The 17,708-nt window shown below is 52.7% G+C and overlaps 1 protein-coding gene across 5 annotated transcripts in view; it reads left to right on the top strand.

The window, feature by feature from the left end:
- TRIM46 (tripartite motif containing 46) overlaps nucleotides 1-17,708 on the top strand; it is a 77,520-nt gene that overhangs the window by 43,398 nt on the left and 16,414 nt on the right. For all 5 annotated transcript variants that reach the window (XM_056553929.1, XM_056553930.1, XM_056553931.1 and 2 more), the window contains exons 3-6: nucleotides 3,498-3,841; nucleotides 5,844-5,987; nucleotides 12,750-12,845; nucleotides 17,207-17,460. In XM_056553929.1, coding sequence (XP_056409904.1) covers nucleotides 3,498-3,841; nucleotides 5,844-5,987; nucleotides 12,750-12,845; nucleotides 17,207-17,460 — 838 coding nt within the window. The remainder of the gene's footprint in view (nucleotides 1-3,497; nucleotides 3,842-5,843; nucleotides 5,988-12,749; nucleotides 12,846-17,206; nucleotides 17,461-17,708) is intronic.

Raw genomic sequence — 17,708 nt, 5'->3', positions numbered from 1 at the left:
TCTCTTTTTATTTCTTTAATAGTTTTTTGCAGAGTTATTAATTTCTTTTCGGTTTTTTTCATGAACTCATTGTATTTTTCTTCTGGTTGTCTTAAACGCAGCTCACTTTTTGCTTGGCTTAGTTCTTTTGATACTTTTTCATATTCTTCAATGTTCTTCAATTGACGTGGAAAGTTTGTATACTCGAATACCACAGGGGCTGGCCGTCGATTGCATCAGAGAAATCCTAATACGGACAGGAAAATCCAAAGATTTTGTAAACTTCGTCTGCGAATCAATAGAGTTTATTTTGAAAAATAACGTCTTCCAATTTGGGGAACAATGGTACGCCCAAAGGGGTGGGACCGCAATGGGGACCCCGGTCTCATGCACACTAGCTAACCTGTACCTTGCAATTTTTGAGGAAAAATATGTCTTCACAGGTGATAATCCCTTCCTAGAGCATATTGGACACTATTCACGTTTTGTAGACGACGTGTTCATGCTCTGAAAGGGTTCTCCTAAAGACTTTGAGAGATTCGTTGAGTATCTCAACAATAACCAAATGAATATGGCTTTCACCTCAAAATATAGCAATACAGAACTAGAATTCCTGGACGTTCTTATAAAAAAACAAAACAAAACACTCGCTACAATAGGTTACAGAAAAGAAACCGCAAGCAATACCTTACTACATTACAAAAGCTACCATCCTTCCCACACGAAAGAAGCAATACCATACTGACAATTACTCAGATTGAGACAAATAAATAGTACAGAAGAGTCATTTAATACACAGGCCGATGAACTGATACAACGGTTAGAAGATAGGGGATATCCACCTCAAATACTAAAAAATACACTAGAAAGAGTAAAAAGAATTGACAGAAATACACTATTAAAAAATAGGAGACACAGAAAACACACTAGAATAAAAGCTGAGGATATAAAGAAAGAGAGGTTTACATTTACATTTAAATATAGTCCTATGCATGAATTAATAAAAAGATCTATATACACGAATTGGCATTTAATAGAAAGAGATCAGATTCTTGGTAAAATAAAAATTGAAAAACCCATGATAGCGTTCAAGCGAACAAAAAACTTAAAAGATGAACTAGTAAAAAGTAAAATGACGGAAAAAAGAACAACAGAAGAAAATTGGTTAAATAAATCAATAATCAGAGGAAATAAAAAATGTGGAAACTGTAACTGGTGCCACCATTTTATAACTGGCAACAGTATAAACATAGGGGGCATTACTAGAGAAATAACAGATTTCATGTGTCGTAGATCCAAAAATGTGATATATGCAATCGTATGTGAATGTATGAGATTTTACATAGGCAGTACAATCAGACCCATGAATATTAGGTTCAGAGAACACATGCACTCTATAGTGACAAAAAAAGGTTCACCGCGACTGATAGAACACGTGGTCTCTGAACACGCAGGAAACATCAAAAACATAAAATTCTTAGGCACAGAAAAAGTCCAAATAAAACCAGATCAAGACAATGTGAAAAAATTAAGAGAAATAGAAGCCCGTTGGATATTGAGAACGGGAGCTCAAGACATGAGAGGGTTAAACGATAGAATAGATATGGGAGTCTTCCTCTAAACATCGGTTTGGTTACAAATAGTTCTGTTTTTAATAGTTTTGTTTTAAACAGTTTTTTACCACAGCAGATAGGCTATTTTCACTTATATACAATCATGAAATGTTTTATAAGTAATTTTTCTATAAATTTAATATTGGTAAATCTATTTGTAAGATTGAAACTCCGCCCACCTCGGCACGACGTCACAAATGAAGGAGGAGATATATAGTCACGTGCACAGGTGAATGGAGACGATCTGTTGAAGTTCCTGAACGGAAAGAAACAGCTGTCATCGGTTAACGCACTAGTGTTCGGCATCCCGGTGTGGCGTGGAGCCGCTTTACCTGCATGTCCCAGTAATAAACACGAAGTTACTACAACGTGGTGAGTTGCCTGTACTTTCTTCTCTACTATATGGATATAGTATACAGTCATTGTGTATGTGACTGGGGCCGGCAGTGTAGACATATAGTATACAGTCATTGTGTATGTGACTGGGGCCGGCAGTGTAGACATATAGTATACAGTCATTGTGTATATGACTGGGGCCGGCAGTGTAGACATATAGTATACAGTCATTGTGTATGTGACTGGGGCCGGCAGTGTAGACATATAGTATACAGTCATTGTGTATATGACTGGGGCCGGCAGTGTAGACATATAGTATACAGTCATTGTGTATGTGATTGGGGCCGGCAGTGTAGAGATATAGTATAGTCATTGTGTATGTGATTGGGGAGGTGCACTATAGATATATAGTATACAGTCGTTGTGTATGTGATTGGGGCCGGCAGTGTAGAAATATAGTATACAGTCATTGTGTATGTGACTGGGGGAGGGGGAAGTGCAGTGTAGACATATAGTATACAGTCATTGTTTATGTAATTGGGGCCAGCAGTGTAGACATATAGTATACAGTCATTGTGTATGTAATAGGGGTCAGCAGTGTAGACATATAGTATACAGTCATTGTGTATATGACTGGGGCCGGCAGTGTAGACATATAGTATACAGTCATTGTGTATATGACTGGGGCCGGCAGTGTAGACATATAGTATACAGTCATTGTGTATGTGACTGGGGGAGGGGGAAGTGCAGTGTAGACATATAGTATACAGTCATTGTTTATGTAATTGGGGCCAGCAGTGTAGACATATAGTATACAGTCATTGTGTATGTGATTGGGGTCAGCAGTGTAGACATATGGTATAGTCATTGTGTATGTGACTGGGGCCGTCAGTGTAAACATATATTATACAGTCATTGTGTATGTGACTGTGGGGGGGGGGGGGCAGTGTAGACATATAGTATACAGTCATTGTGTATGTGACTGGGGCCGGCAGTGTAGACATATAGTATACAGCCGGCCCCAGTCACATACACAATGACTGTATACTATATGTCTACACTACACCCCCCCCCCAATCACCTACACAATGATTGTATACTATGTCTACACTACACCCCCCCCAATCACCTACACAATGACTGTATACTATATGTCTAAACTGCCGGCCCCAGTCACATATACAATGGCTGTATACTATATGTCTACACTGCACCCCCCAATCACATACACAATGACTGTTTACTATATGTCTACACTGCTGGCCCCAGTCACCTACACAATGACTGTATACTATATGTCTACACTACACCCCCCCAATCACCTACACAATGACTGTATACTATATGTCTAAACTGCCGGCCCCAGTCACATATACAATGGCTGTATACTATACAGTCTTCTCCTTTCGATGAATTATTGTCATCACTTCGATAGATCTTCCTTACATCACATAAGTTTAATTTATCGTTATTTTTTGTGTTTTTGAGGGTGTACACCAGAATTGTGAGATTTTAGGGGCCCTCATTAACCCTTTCTTAGTTCAGTAGTAGAGCTTTTCTCTCCGGCAGGTTTCGGCACATACCCGGGCAGGAAGCGCTGTACTGCTCACACACCCAGCGTCCTCTTCCCGTGTCCCCCCTGTCGGCATGATGTGGACCTTGGGGAGAGGGGCTTGGGGAACCTTTTCCGAAACCTGACATTGGAGCGAGTGGTGGAGCGATATCGTCAGACGGTGAACATCAGCTCCGCCATTATGTGCCAGTTCTGTAAACCACCACAGCAGGAGGCCAGCAAGGGCTGCACAGAGTGCCGGGCCAGCTTCTGCAATGAGTGCTTCAAACTCTACCATCCCTGGGGCACCCAGAAGGCCCAGCACGAGCCCACACCCCCAACCCTCACCTTCAAACCCAAGGTGAGACCCCCATAGCTGGTGAAACTCTAAACCCTGGGAGACCCCAAACTGTGATCGGACCCTGACCGTCTGACGTGTGATCGGACCCTGACCGTCTGACGTGTGATCGGACCCTGACCGTCTGACGTGTGATCGGACCCTGACCGTCTGACGTGTGATCGGTCCCTGACCGTCTGACGTGTGATCGAATCCCCTGACCGTCTGACGTGTGATCGGACCCTGACCGTCTGACGTGTGATCGGACCCTGACCGTCTGACGTGTGATCGGTCCCTGACCGTCTGACGTGTGATCGAATCCCCTGACCGTCTGACGTGTGATCGAATCCCCTGACCGTCTGACGTGTGATCGAATCCCCTGACCGTCTGACGTGTGATCGAATCCCCTGACCGTCTGACGTGTGATCGGTCCCTGACCGTCTGACGTGTGATCGGTCCCTGACCGTCTGACGTGTGATCGGACCCTGACCGTCTGACGTGTGATCGGACCCTGACCGTCTGACGTGTGATCGAATCCCCTGACCGTCTGACGTGTGATCGAATCCCCTGACCGTCTGACGTGTGATCGGACCCTGACCGTCTGACGTGTGATCGGTCCCTGACCGTCTGACGTGTGATCGGACCCTGACCGTCTGACGTGTGATCGGACCCTGACCGTCTGACGTGTGATCGGACCCTGACCGTCTGACGTGTGATCGGACCCCCTGACCGTCTGACTTGTGATCGGTCCCTGACCGTCTGACGTGTGATCGGACCCCCTGACCGTCTGACGTGTGATCGAACCCTGACCGTCTGACGTGTGATCGGACCCTGACCGTCTGACGTGTGATCGGACCCTGACCGTCTGACGTGTGATCGGACCCTGACCTTCTGACGTGTGATCGAATCCCCTGACCGTCTGACGTGTGATCGGTCCCTGACCGTCTGACGTGTGATCGAATCCCCTGACCGTCTGACGTGTGATCGGACCCCCTGACCGTCTGACGTGTGATCGGACCCTGACCGTCTGACGTGTGATCGGACCCCCTGACCGTCTGACGTGTGATCGAATCCCCTGACCGTCTGACGTGTGATCGAATCCCCTGACCGTCTGACGTGTGATCGGACCCTGACCGTCTGACGTGTGATCGGTCCCTGACCGTCTGACGTGTGATCGGACCCTGACCGTCTGACGTGTGATCGGACCCTGACCGTCTGACATGTGATCGGACTCTGACGTGTGATCGGTCCCTGACCGTCTGACGTGTGATCGAATCCCCTGACCGTCTGACGTGTGATCGGACCCTGACCGTCTGACATGTGATCGGTCCCTGACCGTCTGACGTGTGATCGGTCCCTGACCGTCTGACGTGTGATCGAATCCCCTGACCGTCTGACGTGTGATCGAATCCCCTGACCGTCTGACGTGTGATCGGACCCCCTGACCGTCTGACGTGTGATCGGACCCCCTGACCGTCTGACTTGTGATCGGTCCCTGACCGTCTGACGTGTGATCGGACCCTGACCGTCTGACGTGTGATCGGACCCTGACCGTCTGACGTGTGATCGGACCCTGACCGTCTGACGTGTGATCGGACCCTGACCGTCTGACGTGTGATCGGACCCCCTGACCGTCTGACGTGTGATCGGACCCTGACCGTCTGACGTGTGATCGGACCCTGACCGTCTGACGTGTGATCGGACCCCCTGACCGTCTGACTTGTGATCGGACCCTGACCGTCTGACGTGTGATCGGACCCTGACCGTCTGACGTGTGATCGGACCCTGACCGTCTGACGTGTGATCGGACCCTGACCGTCTGACGTGTGATCGGACCCTGACCGTCTGACGTGTGATCGGACCCTGACCGTCTGACGTGTGATCGGACCCTGACCGTCTGACGTGTGATCGGACCCCCTGACCGTCTGACGTGTGATCGGACCCCCTGACCGTCTGACGTGTGATCGGACCCCCTGACCGTCTGACGTGTGATCGGACCCCCTGACCTCTTGCGATGTCTCCACAGGGTCTGATGTGTCCGGATCACAAGGAGGAGGTGACTCTTTACTGTAAGACGTGCCAGCGGTTGGTGTGTCAGATCTGTCGAGTGCGGCGGACACACAGTGGGCACAAGATCACGCCAATCATCAGCGCCTACCAGGCCCTAAAGGTGAGGGGCCCAGAGACTTCCCCATGTGACTGTTTCATATAGATCCAGGGGGACCCTCCAAGTATTTTAGTATGTGGGTTATAGTTCTGTGGTGTCATTCACAAACCACCACTAGATGGAGACACAACCCAACAAGACACCATCAGTCCTGATAGAAGAGACCACAGAGAGGATGCTGGGGGTCACCACTGTGTATGGGGCCCCGCAGAGCACTCAGATCACACAGGACATGTATGGGGCCCCGCAGAGCGCTCAGATCACACAGGACATGTATGGGGCCCCGCAGAGCGCTCAGATCACACAGGACATGTATGGGGCCCCGCAGAGCACTCAGATCACACAGGACATGTATGGGGCCCCGCAGAGCGCTCAGACCACACAGGACATGTATGGGGCCCCGCAGAGCGCTCAGATCACACAGGACATGTATGGGGCCCCGCAGAGCGCTCAGATCACACAGGACATGTATGGGGCCCTGCAGAGCGCTCAGATCACACAGGACATGTATGGGGCCCTGCAGAGCGCTCAGATCACACAGGACATGTATGGGGCCCCGCAGAGCGCTCAGATCATACAGGACATGTATGGGGCCCCGCAGAGCACTCAGATCACACAGGACATGTATGGGGCCCCGCAGAGCGCTCAGATCATACAGGACATGTATGGGGCCCTGCAGAGCGCTCAGATCACACAGGACATGTATGGGGCCCCGCAGAGCGCTCAGATCACACAGGACATGTATGGGGCCCCGTAGAGCACTCAGATCACACAGGACATGTATGGGGCCCCGCAGAGCACTCAGATCACACAGGACATGTATGGGGCCCCGCAGAGCGCTCAGATCATACAGGACATGTATGGGGCCCCGCAGAGCGCTCAGATCACACAGGACATGTATGGGGCCCCGCAGAGCGCTCAGATCACACAGGACATGTATGGGGCCCCGCAGAGCGCTCAGATCATACAGGACATGTATGGGGCCCCGCAGAGCACTCAGATCACACAGGACATGTATGGGGCCCCGCAGAGCGCTCAGATCATACAGGACATGTATGGGGCCCCGCAGAGCACTCAGATCACACAGGACATGTATGGGGCCCCGCAGAGCGCTCAGATCACACAGGACATGTATGGGGCCCCGCAGAGCGCTCAGATCACACAGGACATGTATGGGGCCCCGCAGAGCACTCAGATCACACAGGACATGTATGGGGCCCCGCAGAGCGCTCAGATCATACAGGACATGTATGGGGCCCTGCAGAGCGCTCAGATCACACAGGACATGTATGGGGCCCCGCAGAGCGCTCAGATCACACAGGACATGTATGGGGCCCCGCAGAGCACTCAGATCACACAGGACATGTATGGGGCCCCGCAGAGCACTCAGATCACACAGGACATGTATGGGGCCCCGCAGAGCGCTCAGATCATACAGGACATGTATGGGGCCCCGCAGAGCGCTCAGATCACACAGGACATGTATGGGGCCCCGCAGAGCGCTCAGATCACACAGGACATGTATGGGGCCCCGCAGAGCACTCAGATCACACAGGACATGTATGGGGCCCCGCAGAGCGCTCAGATCATACAGGACATGTATGGGGCCCCGCAGAGCACTCAGATCACACAGGACATGTATGGGGCCCCGCAGAGCACTCAGATCACACAGGACATGTATGGGGCCCCGCAGAGCACTCAGATCACACAGGACATGTATGGGGCCCCGCAGAGCACTCAGATCACACAGGGCATTTATGGGACCTCCTATTGGCAGAGGACCTCCTTATTGCAGCAGGACCCCGTAATGGCAGTGGATCCCCTATTGGCAGTAGGATAATGGGGGGGACTGAGATGGAGGTGATGACTCTTCATCCAGATCTTATCTGACCGATCATCTGTGGGATCTGCTGAAGGAACAAGTCCATGGAGACCACAGCGCAAACCTTACGGGATCAGGACTATGGGGTCCGGGCCTCGGGGGACACAGCACAGGACTATGGGGTCCAAGCCTCGGGGGACACAGCACAGGGCTATGGGGTCTGGGCCTCGGGGGAAACAGCACAGGACTATGGGGTCCGGACCTCGGGGGACACAGCACAGGACTATGGGGTCCGGGCCTCGGGGGAAACAGCACAGGGCTATGGGGTCCGGGCCTCGGGGGACACAGCACAGGGCTATGGGGTCCAAGCCTCGGGGGACACAGCACAGGACTATGGGGTCCGGGCCTCGGGGGACACAGCACAGGGCTATGGGGTCCGGACCTCGGGGGACACAGCACAGGGCTATGGGGTCCGGGCCTCGGGGGACACAGCACAGGGCTATGGGGTCTGGGCCTCGGGGGACACAGCACAGGGCTATGGGGTCCGGGCCTTGGGGGACACAGCACAGGGTTATGGGGTCCGGGCCTCGGGGGACACAGCACAGGGCTATGGGGTCCGGGCCTCGGGGGACACAGCACAGGGTTATGGGGTCCGGGCCTCGGGGGACACAGCACAGGGCTATGGGGTCCGGGCCTCGGGGGACACAGCACAGGGCTATGGGGTCCGGGCCTCGGGGGAAACAGCACAGGGCTATGGGGTCCGGGCCTCGGGGGACACAGCACAGGGCTATGGGGTCCGGGCCTCGGGGGACACAGCACAGGGCTATGGGGTCCGGGCCTCGGGGGGGGGGTCACATCACAGGGCTATGGGGTCCGGGCCTCGGGGGGGGTCACATCACAGGGCTATGGGGTCTGGGCCTCGGGGGACACAGCACAGGGCTATGGGGTCCGGACCTCGGGGGACACAGCACAGGGCTATGGGGTCCGGGCCTCGGGGGACACAGCACAGGGCTATGGGGTCCGGACCTCGGGGGACACAGCACAGGGCTATGGGGTCCGGGCCTCGGGGGACACAGCACAGGGCTATGGGGTCCGGGCCTCGGGGGACACAGCACAGGGCTATGGGGTCCGGGCCTCGGGGGACACAGCACAGGGCTATGGGGTCCGGGCCTCGGGGGGACACAGCACAGGGTTATGGGGTCCGGGCCTCGGGGGACACAGCACAGGGCTATGGGGTCCGGGCCTCGGGGGAAACAGCACAGGGTTATGGGGTCCGGGCCTCGGGGGACACAGCACAGGGCTATGGGGTCCGGGCCTCGGGGGACACAGCACAGGGCTATGGGGTCCGGGCCTCGGGGGGGGTCACATCACAGGGCTATGGGGTCTGGGCCTCGGGGGACACAGCACAGGGCTATGGGGTCCGGACCTCGGGGGACACAGCACAGGGCTATGGGGTCCGGGCCTCGGGGGACACAGCACAGGGCTATGGGGTCCGGGCCTCGGGGGACACAGCACAGGGCTATGGGGTCCGGGCCTCGGGGGAAACAGCACAGGGTAATGGGGTCCGGGCCTCGGGGGACTCAGCACAGGGTTATGGGGTCCGGGCCTCGGGGGGACACAGCACAGGGCTATGGGGTCCGGGCCTCGGGACACAGCACAGGGCTATGGGGTCCGGGCCTCGGGGGACACAGCACAGGGTTATGGGGTCCGGGCCTCGGGGGAAAAAGCACAGGGTTATGGGGTCCGGGCCTCGGGGGACTCAGCACAGGGTTATGGGGTCCGGGCCTCGGGGGGACACAGCGCCAGGGGAGCTTAATGATATTTCTAATGGTTTCTAATATTATGGCTGATAGGGGTATATGGCGGTGTATATATGGCCGGTGTATATATGGTCGGTTATATATGGTCGGCGTGTATATATGGGCAGTGTATATATGGCCGGTGTATATATGGGCAGTATATATGGTCGGTGTATATATGGGCAGTGTATATGGGGTATATATGGGCAGTGTATATGGTCGGTGTATATATGGGCAGTGTATATGGGCAGTGTATATATGGGCAGTGTATATGACCGGTGTATATATGAGCAGTGTATATATAGGCAGTGTATATATGGTCGGTATATATGGGCAGTGTATATATAGGCAGTGTATATATGGTCGGTATATATGGGCAGTGTATATATGGGCAGTGTATATATAGGCAGTGTATATATGGGCAGTGTATATATGGGCAGTGTATATATAGGCAGTGTATATATGGGCAGTGTATATATGGGCAGTGTATATGGTCGGTATATATGACCGGTGTATATATGGGCAGTGTATATATGGGCAGTGTATATATGGTCGGTATATATGGGCAGTGTATATATAGGTGGTGTATATATAGGCAGTGTATATATGGGCAGTGTATATATGGGCAGTGTATATGGTCGGTATATATGACCGGTGTATATATGGGCAGTGTATATATAGGCAGTGTATATATGGTCGGTATATATGGGCAGTGTATATATGGTCGGTATATATGGGCAGTGTATATATAGGTGGTGTATATATAGGCAGTGTATATATGGTCGGTATATATGGGCAGTGTATATATAGGCAGTGTACATATGGGCGGTATATATAGGCAGTGTATATATAGGCAGTGTACATATGGGCGGTATATATAGGCAGTGTATATATGGTCGGTATATATGGGCAGTGTATATATGGGCAGTGTATATATGGTCGGTATATATGGGCAGTGTATATATGGTCGGCATATATGGGCAGTGTATATATGGGCAGTGTATATATGGGCAGTGTATATATGGGCAGTGTATATATGGGCGGTGTATATATGGGCAGTGTATATATAGGCAGTGTGTATATGGTCGGTATATATGGGCAGTGTATATATGGTCGGTATATATGGGCAGTGTATATATAGGTGGTGTATATATAGGCAGTGTATATATGGGCGGTGTATATATGGTCGGTATATATGGGCAGTGTACATATGGGCGGTATATATAGGCAGTGTATATATGGTCGGTATATATAGGCAGTGTATATATGGGCAGTGTATATATGGTCGGTATATATGGGCAGTGTATATATGGTCGGTATATATGGGCAGTGTATATATGGGCAGTGTATATATGGGCAGTGTATATATGGTCGGTATATATGGGCAGTGTATATATAGGCAGTGTATATATGGTCGGTATATATGGGCAGTGTATATATGGTCGGTATATATGGGCAGTGTATATATAGGCAGTGTATATATGGTCGGTATATATAGGCAGTGTATATATGGGCAGTGTATATATGGTCGGTATATATGGGCAGTGTATATATGGTCGGTATATATGGGCAGTGTATATATGGGCAGTGTATATATGGGCAGTGTATATATGGTCGGTATATATGGGCAGTGTATATATGGTCGGTATATATGGGCAGTGTATATATGGGCAGTGTATATATAGGCAGTGTATATATGGTCGGTATATATGGGCAGTGTATATATGGGCGGTGTATATATAGGCGGTGTATATATAGGCAGTGTATATATGGGCAGTGTATATATAGGCAGTGTATATATGGTCGGTATATATGGGCAGTGTATATATATGGGCAGTGTATATATGGTCGGTATATATGGGCAGTGTATATATGGTCGGTATATATGGGCAGTGTATATATGGGCAGTGTATATATGGTCGGTATATATGGGCAGTGTATATATAGGCAGTGTATATATGGTCGGTATATATGGGCAGTGTATATATGGGCAGTGTATATATGGGCGGTGTATATATGGTCGGTATATATGGGCAGTGTATATATGGGCAGTGTATATATGGTCGGTATATATGGGCAGTGTATATATGGTCGGTATATATGGGCAGTGTATATATAGGCAGTGTATATATGGGCAGTGTATATATGGGCAGTGTATATATGGGCAGTGTAAATATGGGCAGTGTACATATGGTCGGTATATATGGGCAGTGTATATATGGGCAGTGTATATATGGGCAGTGTATATATGGTCGGTATATATGGGCAGTGTATATATAGGCAGTGTATATATGGGCAGTGTATATATGGGCAGTGTATATATAGGCAGTGTATATATGGGCAGTGTATATATGGGCAGTGTATATATGGGCAGTGTATATATGGGCAGTGTATATATGGGCAGTGTATATATAGGCAGTGTATATATGGGCAGTGTATATATGGTCGGTATATATGGGCAGTGTATATATGGGCAGTGTATATATGGGCAGTGTATATATAGGCAGTGTATATATGGTCGGTATATATGGGCAGTGTATATAAGGGCGGTGTATATATGGTCGGTATATATGGGCAGTGTATATAAGGGCGGTGTATATATGGTCGGTATATATGGGCAGTGTATATATAGGCAGTGTATATATGGTCGGTATATATGGGCAGTGTATATATGGGCAGTGTATATATGGGCGGTGTATATATGGGCGGTGTATATATGGGCGGTGTATATATAGGCAGTGTATATATAGGCAGTGTATATATGGTCGGTATATATGGGCAGTGTATATATGGGCGGTGTATATATAGGCGGTGTATATATGGGCGGTGTATATATAGGCAGTGTATATATAGGCAGTGTATATATGGTCGGTATATATGGGCAGTGTATATATGGTCGGTATATATGGGCAGTGTATATATAGGCAGTGTATATATGGGCAGTGTATATATGGTCGGTATATATAGGCAGTGTATATATGGGGTCGGTATATATAGGCAGTGTATATATGGGCAGTGTGTATATGGGCAGTGTATATATAGGCAGTGTATATATGGGCAGTGTATATATAGGCAGTGTATATATGGGCAGTGTATATATGGGCGGTGCACACGCTCTCAGTAATCCCTTTGCTCTGGTTGCAGGATAAGCTCAGTAAGAGCATCGGCCACATCCTGGGCGGTCAGCACCTCATACAGGGGCAGATCAGTGAACTGGAGGAGAGCATGAAACATACCGAGGTGAGAGGCCCCGCCGCACCACTGTCCTAGCCCCGCCTCCAGAACCTCTAACCACCCAGGCCACTCCCACCTCCACAATCTCTAACCACCCCAGCCCCTCCCACCTCCACAATCTCTAACCACCCAGCCACTCCCACCTCCACAATCTCTAACCACCCCAGCCCCTCCCACCTCCACAATCTCTAACCACCCCAGCCCCTCCCACCTCAAGGCTCTCTAACCACCCCAGCCCCTCCCACCTCAAGACTCTCTAACCACCCCAGCCCCTCCCACCTCAAGACTCTCTAACCACCCCAGCCCCTCCCACCTCTAGACTCTCTAACCACCCCAGCCCCTCCCACCTCTAGACTCTCTAACCACCCCAGCCCCTCCCACCTCCACAATCTCTAACCACCCCAGTCCCTCCCACCTCCACAATCTCTAACCACCCCAGCCCCTCCCACCTCCACAATCTCTAACCACCCCAGTCCCTCCCACCTCCACAATCTCTAACCACCCCAGCCCCTCCCACCTCCACAATCTCTAACCACCCCAGCCCCTCCCACCTCCACAATCTCTAACCACCCCAGCCCCTCCCACCTCCACAATCTTTAACCATCTCAGCCCCGCCCACCTCCACAATCTCTAACCCCCTAGCCCCTCCCACCTCCACAATCTCTAACCACCCCAGCCTCTCCCACCTCCACAATCTCTAACCACCCCAGCCCCTCCCTCCTCCACAATATCTAACCGCCCTCAGCCCCTCCCACCTCCACAATCTCTAACCACCCCAGCCTCTCCCACCTCCACAATCTCTAACCACCCCAGCCTCTCCCACCTCCACAATCTCTAACCGCCCTCAGCCCCTCCCACCTCCACAATCTCTAACCATCTCAGCCCCTCCCACCTCCACAATCTCTAACCATCTCAGCCCCGCCCACCTCCCCAATCTCTAACCATCTCAGCCCCGCCCACCTCCACAATCTCTAACCATCTCAGCCCCTCCCACCTCCACAATCTTTAACCATCTCAGCCCCGCCCACCTCCACAATCTCTAACCCCCAAGCCCCTCCCACCTCCACAATCTCGAACCACCCCAGCCCCTCCCACCTCCACAATCTCTAACCACCCCAGACTGCTCCCACCTCCACAATCTCTACCCCCCCAGCCCCTCCCACCTCCACAATCTCTAACCCACCTAGCCCCTCCCACCTCCACAATCTCTAACCATCTCATCCCCTCCCACCACCACAATCTCTAACCATCTCAGCCCCTCCCACCTCCACAATCTCTAACCATCTCAGCCCCTCCCACCTCCACAATCTCTAACCACCCCAGCCCCTCCCACCTCCACAATCTCTAACCACCCCAGCCCCTCCCACCTCCACAATCTCTAACCACCCCAGCCCCTCCCACCTCCACAATCTCTAACCACCCCAGCCCCTCCCACCTCAAGGCTCTCTAACCACCCCAGCCCCTCCCACCTCAAGACTCTCTAACCACCCCAGCCCCTCCCACCTCAAGACTCTCTAACCACCCCAGCCCCTCCCACCTCTAGACTCTCTAACCACCCCAGCCCCTCCCACCTCTAGACTCTCTAACCACCCCAGCCCCTCCCACCTCCACAATCTCTAACCACCCCAGTCCCTCCCACCTCCACAATCTCTAACCACCCCAGCCCCTCCCACCTCCACAATCTCTAACCACCCCAGTCCCTCCCACCTCCACAATCTCTAACCACCCCAGCCCCTCCCACCTCCACAATCTCTAACCACCCCAGCCCCTCCCACCTCCACAATCTCTAACCACCCCAGCCCCTCCCACCTCCACAATCTTTAACCATCTCAGCCCCGCCCACCTCCACAATCTCTAACCCCCTAGCCCCTCCCACCTCCACAATCTCTAACCACCCCAGCCTCTCCCACCTCCACAATCTCTAACCACCCCAGCCCCTCCCTCCTCCACAATATCTAACCGCCCTCAGCCCCTCCCACCTCCACAATCTCTAACCATCTCAGCCCCTCCCACCTCCACAATCTCTAACCATCTCAGCCCCGCCCACCTCCCCAATCTCTAACCATCTCAGCCCCGCCCACCTCCACAATCTCTAACCATCTCAGCCCCTCCCACCTCCACAATCTTTAACCATCTCAGCCCCGCCCACCTCCACAATCTCTAACCCCCAAGCCCCTCCCACCTCCACAATCTCGAACCACCCCAGCCCCTCCCACCTCCACAATCTCTAACCACCCCAGACTGCTCCCACCTCCACAATCTCTAACCCCCCCAGCCCCTCCCACCTCCACAATCTCTAACCCACCTAGCCCCTCCCACCTCCACAATCTCTAACCATCTCATCCCCTCCCACCACCACAATCTCTAACCATCTCAGCCCCTCCCACCTCCACAATCTCTAACCATCTCAGCCCCTCCCACCTCCACAATCTCTAACCACCCCAGCCCCTCCCACCTCCACAATCTCTAACCACCCCAGCCCCTCCCACCTCCACAATCTCTAACCATCTCATCCCCTCACGTCCAGATTCTCTAACCACCCCAGCCCCTCCCACCTCCACAATCTCTAACCCCCCCCAGCCCCTCCCACCTCCACAATCTCTAACCCCCCCCCAGCTCCTCCCACCTCCACAATCTCTAACCATCTCAGCCCCTCCCACCTCCACAATCTCTAACCATCTCAGCCCCTCCCACCTCCACAATCTCTAACCATCTCAGCCCCTCCCACCTCCACAATCTCTAACCACCCCAGCCCCTCCCACCTCCACAATCTCTAACCACCCCAGCCCCTCCCACCTCCACAATCTCTAACCACCCCAGCCCCTCCCACCTCCACAATCTCTAACCACCCCAGCCCCTCCCACCTCAAGGCTCTCTAACCACCCCAGCCCCTCCCACCTCAAGGCTCTCTAACCACCCCAGCCCCTCCCACCTCAAGACTCTCTAACCACCCCAGCCCCTCCCACCTCAAGACTCTCTAACCACCCCAGCCCCTCCCACCTCTAGACTCTCTAACCACCCCAGCCCCTCCCACCTCCACAATCTCTAACCCCCCAGTCCCTCCCACCTCCACAATCTCTAACCACCCCAGCCACTCCCACCTCCACAATCTCTAACCACCCCAGCCACTCCCACCTCCACAATCTCTAACCACCCCAGTCCCTCCCACCTCCACAATCTCTAACCACCCCAGCCCCTCCCACCTCCACAATCTCTAACCACCCCAGTCCCTCCCACCTCCACAATCTCTAACCACCCCAGTCCCTCCCACCTCCACAATCTCTAACCACCCCAGCCCCTCCCACCTCCACAATCTCTAACCACCCCAGCCCCTCCCACCTCCACAATCTCTAACCACCCCAGCCCCTCCCACCTCCACAATCTCTAACCACCCCAGCCCCTCCCACCTCCACAATCTCTAACCACCCCAGCCCCTCCCACCTCAAGGCTCTCTAACCACCCCAGCCCCTCCCACCTCAAGACTCTCTAACCACCCCAGCCCCTCCCACCTCAAGACTCTCTAACCACCCCAGCCCCTCCCACCTCTAGACTCTCTAACCACCCCAGCCCCTCCCACCTCTAGACTCTCTAACCACCCCAGCCCCTCCCACCTCTAGACTCTCTAACCACCCCAGCCCCTCCCACCTCTAGACTCTCTAACCACCCCAGCCCCTCCCACCTCTAGATTCTCTAACCACCCCAGCCCCTCCCACCTCTAGGCTCTCTAACCACCCCAGCCCCTCCCACCTCTAGGCTCTCTAACCACCCCAGCTCTCCCACCTCTAGGCTCTCTAACCACCCCCAGCCCCTCCCACCTCTAGACTCTCTAACCATCTCAGCCCCTCCCACCTCCACAATCTCTAACCATCCCAGCCCCTCCCACCTCAAGACTCTCTAACTACCCTAGCCCTTCACTCAGCCTTTCTAACCTGACCCACCCTAGCCCCTCCCACCCCAAACTCGCTATTCACCTCAGCCTCTCTAACCCCACCCTAGCCCTTTTGACCTCTCACACCTGACTTTCACCTCCTGGCTCTCTAACCCCACCCATGATTTAATGACCCCTCCCTCATCCTGACTCTCTGGCCCACCCCTTCTGACCTTCTGACCTCAGTACATCCTGACTCTCTAGCTCCTCCTCACTCTCTAACCTCTATCTGCTCCATTATCTCTTGCCCCGCATTTCTTACCTCCCCACCCCTTTTCCTGTCTCTGACTCCACCCCCTGTAGGGCTGACTGAACTCAAACACATAATGAGACAAACCTACAAACTGGGCCCATTAATTACACACTGACTCCACCTCTTAGCTGACAGCCCCACCCCCTCAGGATCACTGTCCTTCATTACCCAGAATCCTCTCTACAGCTGAATGGAGCCAAAGCTCAGGAAGAGGTTCTGCAGCTGATTGGTGCCCTGCGCTCTGCCCTGGATGAGAAGCAGGCTGCGCTGACGCGGGACATCACGGAACGACAACGTGAGCGCCGCTGCATCCTGGAGGCCCAAGTGTGGGAGCGCCAATCATTGTTAGAGAATTCAGGTCTGGTGAGCTACGCCCATGAGGTGATGAAGGAGACCGAGCAACCATGTTTTGTCCTCGCTGCAAAGCAACTACATGAGCGGTACGAGGAATGGGCGGGGTGTGGAGTGGGTAGGATGAGGAATGGGTGGGGGGAGGAATGGGCGGGATGAGGAGTAAGGGGGAGTGGGAATGGGCGGGGTAACAAATGGGGGATGAGGAATGGTGGGGTAACATATAGGGGAATGAGGAATGGGCGGGGCAAGGAATGGGCAGGGAGACTAATGGGCAGGGGGAGGAATGAGGAATGGTTGGAGTGGAGAATGGGCGGGGCGAAGAATCGGCTGGTTA

This window comes from Hyla sarda, unplaced genomic scaffold, assembly GCF_029499605.1.
Source record: "Hyla sarda isolate aHylSar1 unplaced genomic scaffold, aHylSar1.hap1 scaffold_487, whole genome shotgun sequence".
NCBI classification, from domain to species: Eukaryota; Metazoa; Chordata; class Amphibia; order Anura; family Hylidae; genus Hyla; species Hyla sarda.
This window is presented reverse-complemented; position numbering and strand designations above follow the sequence as displayed.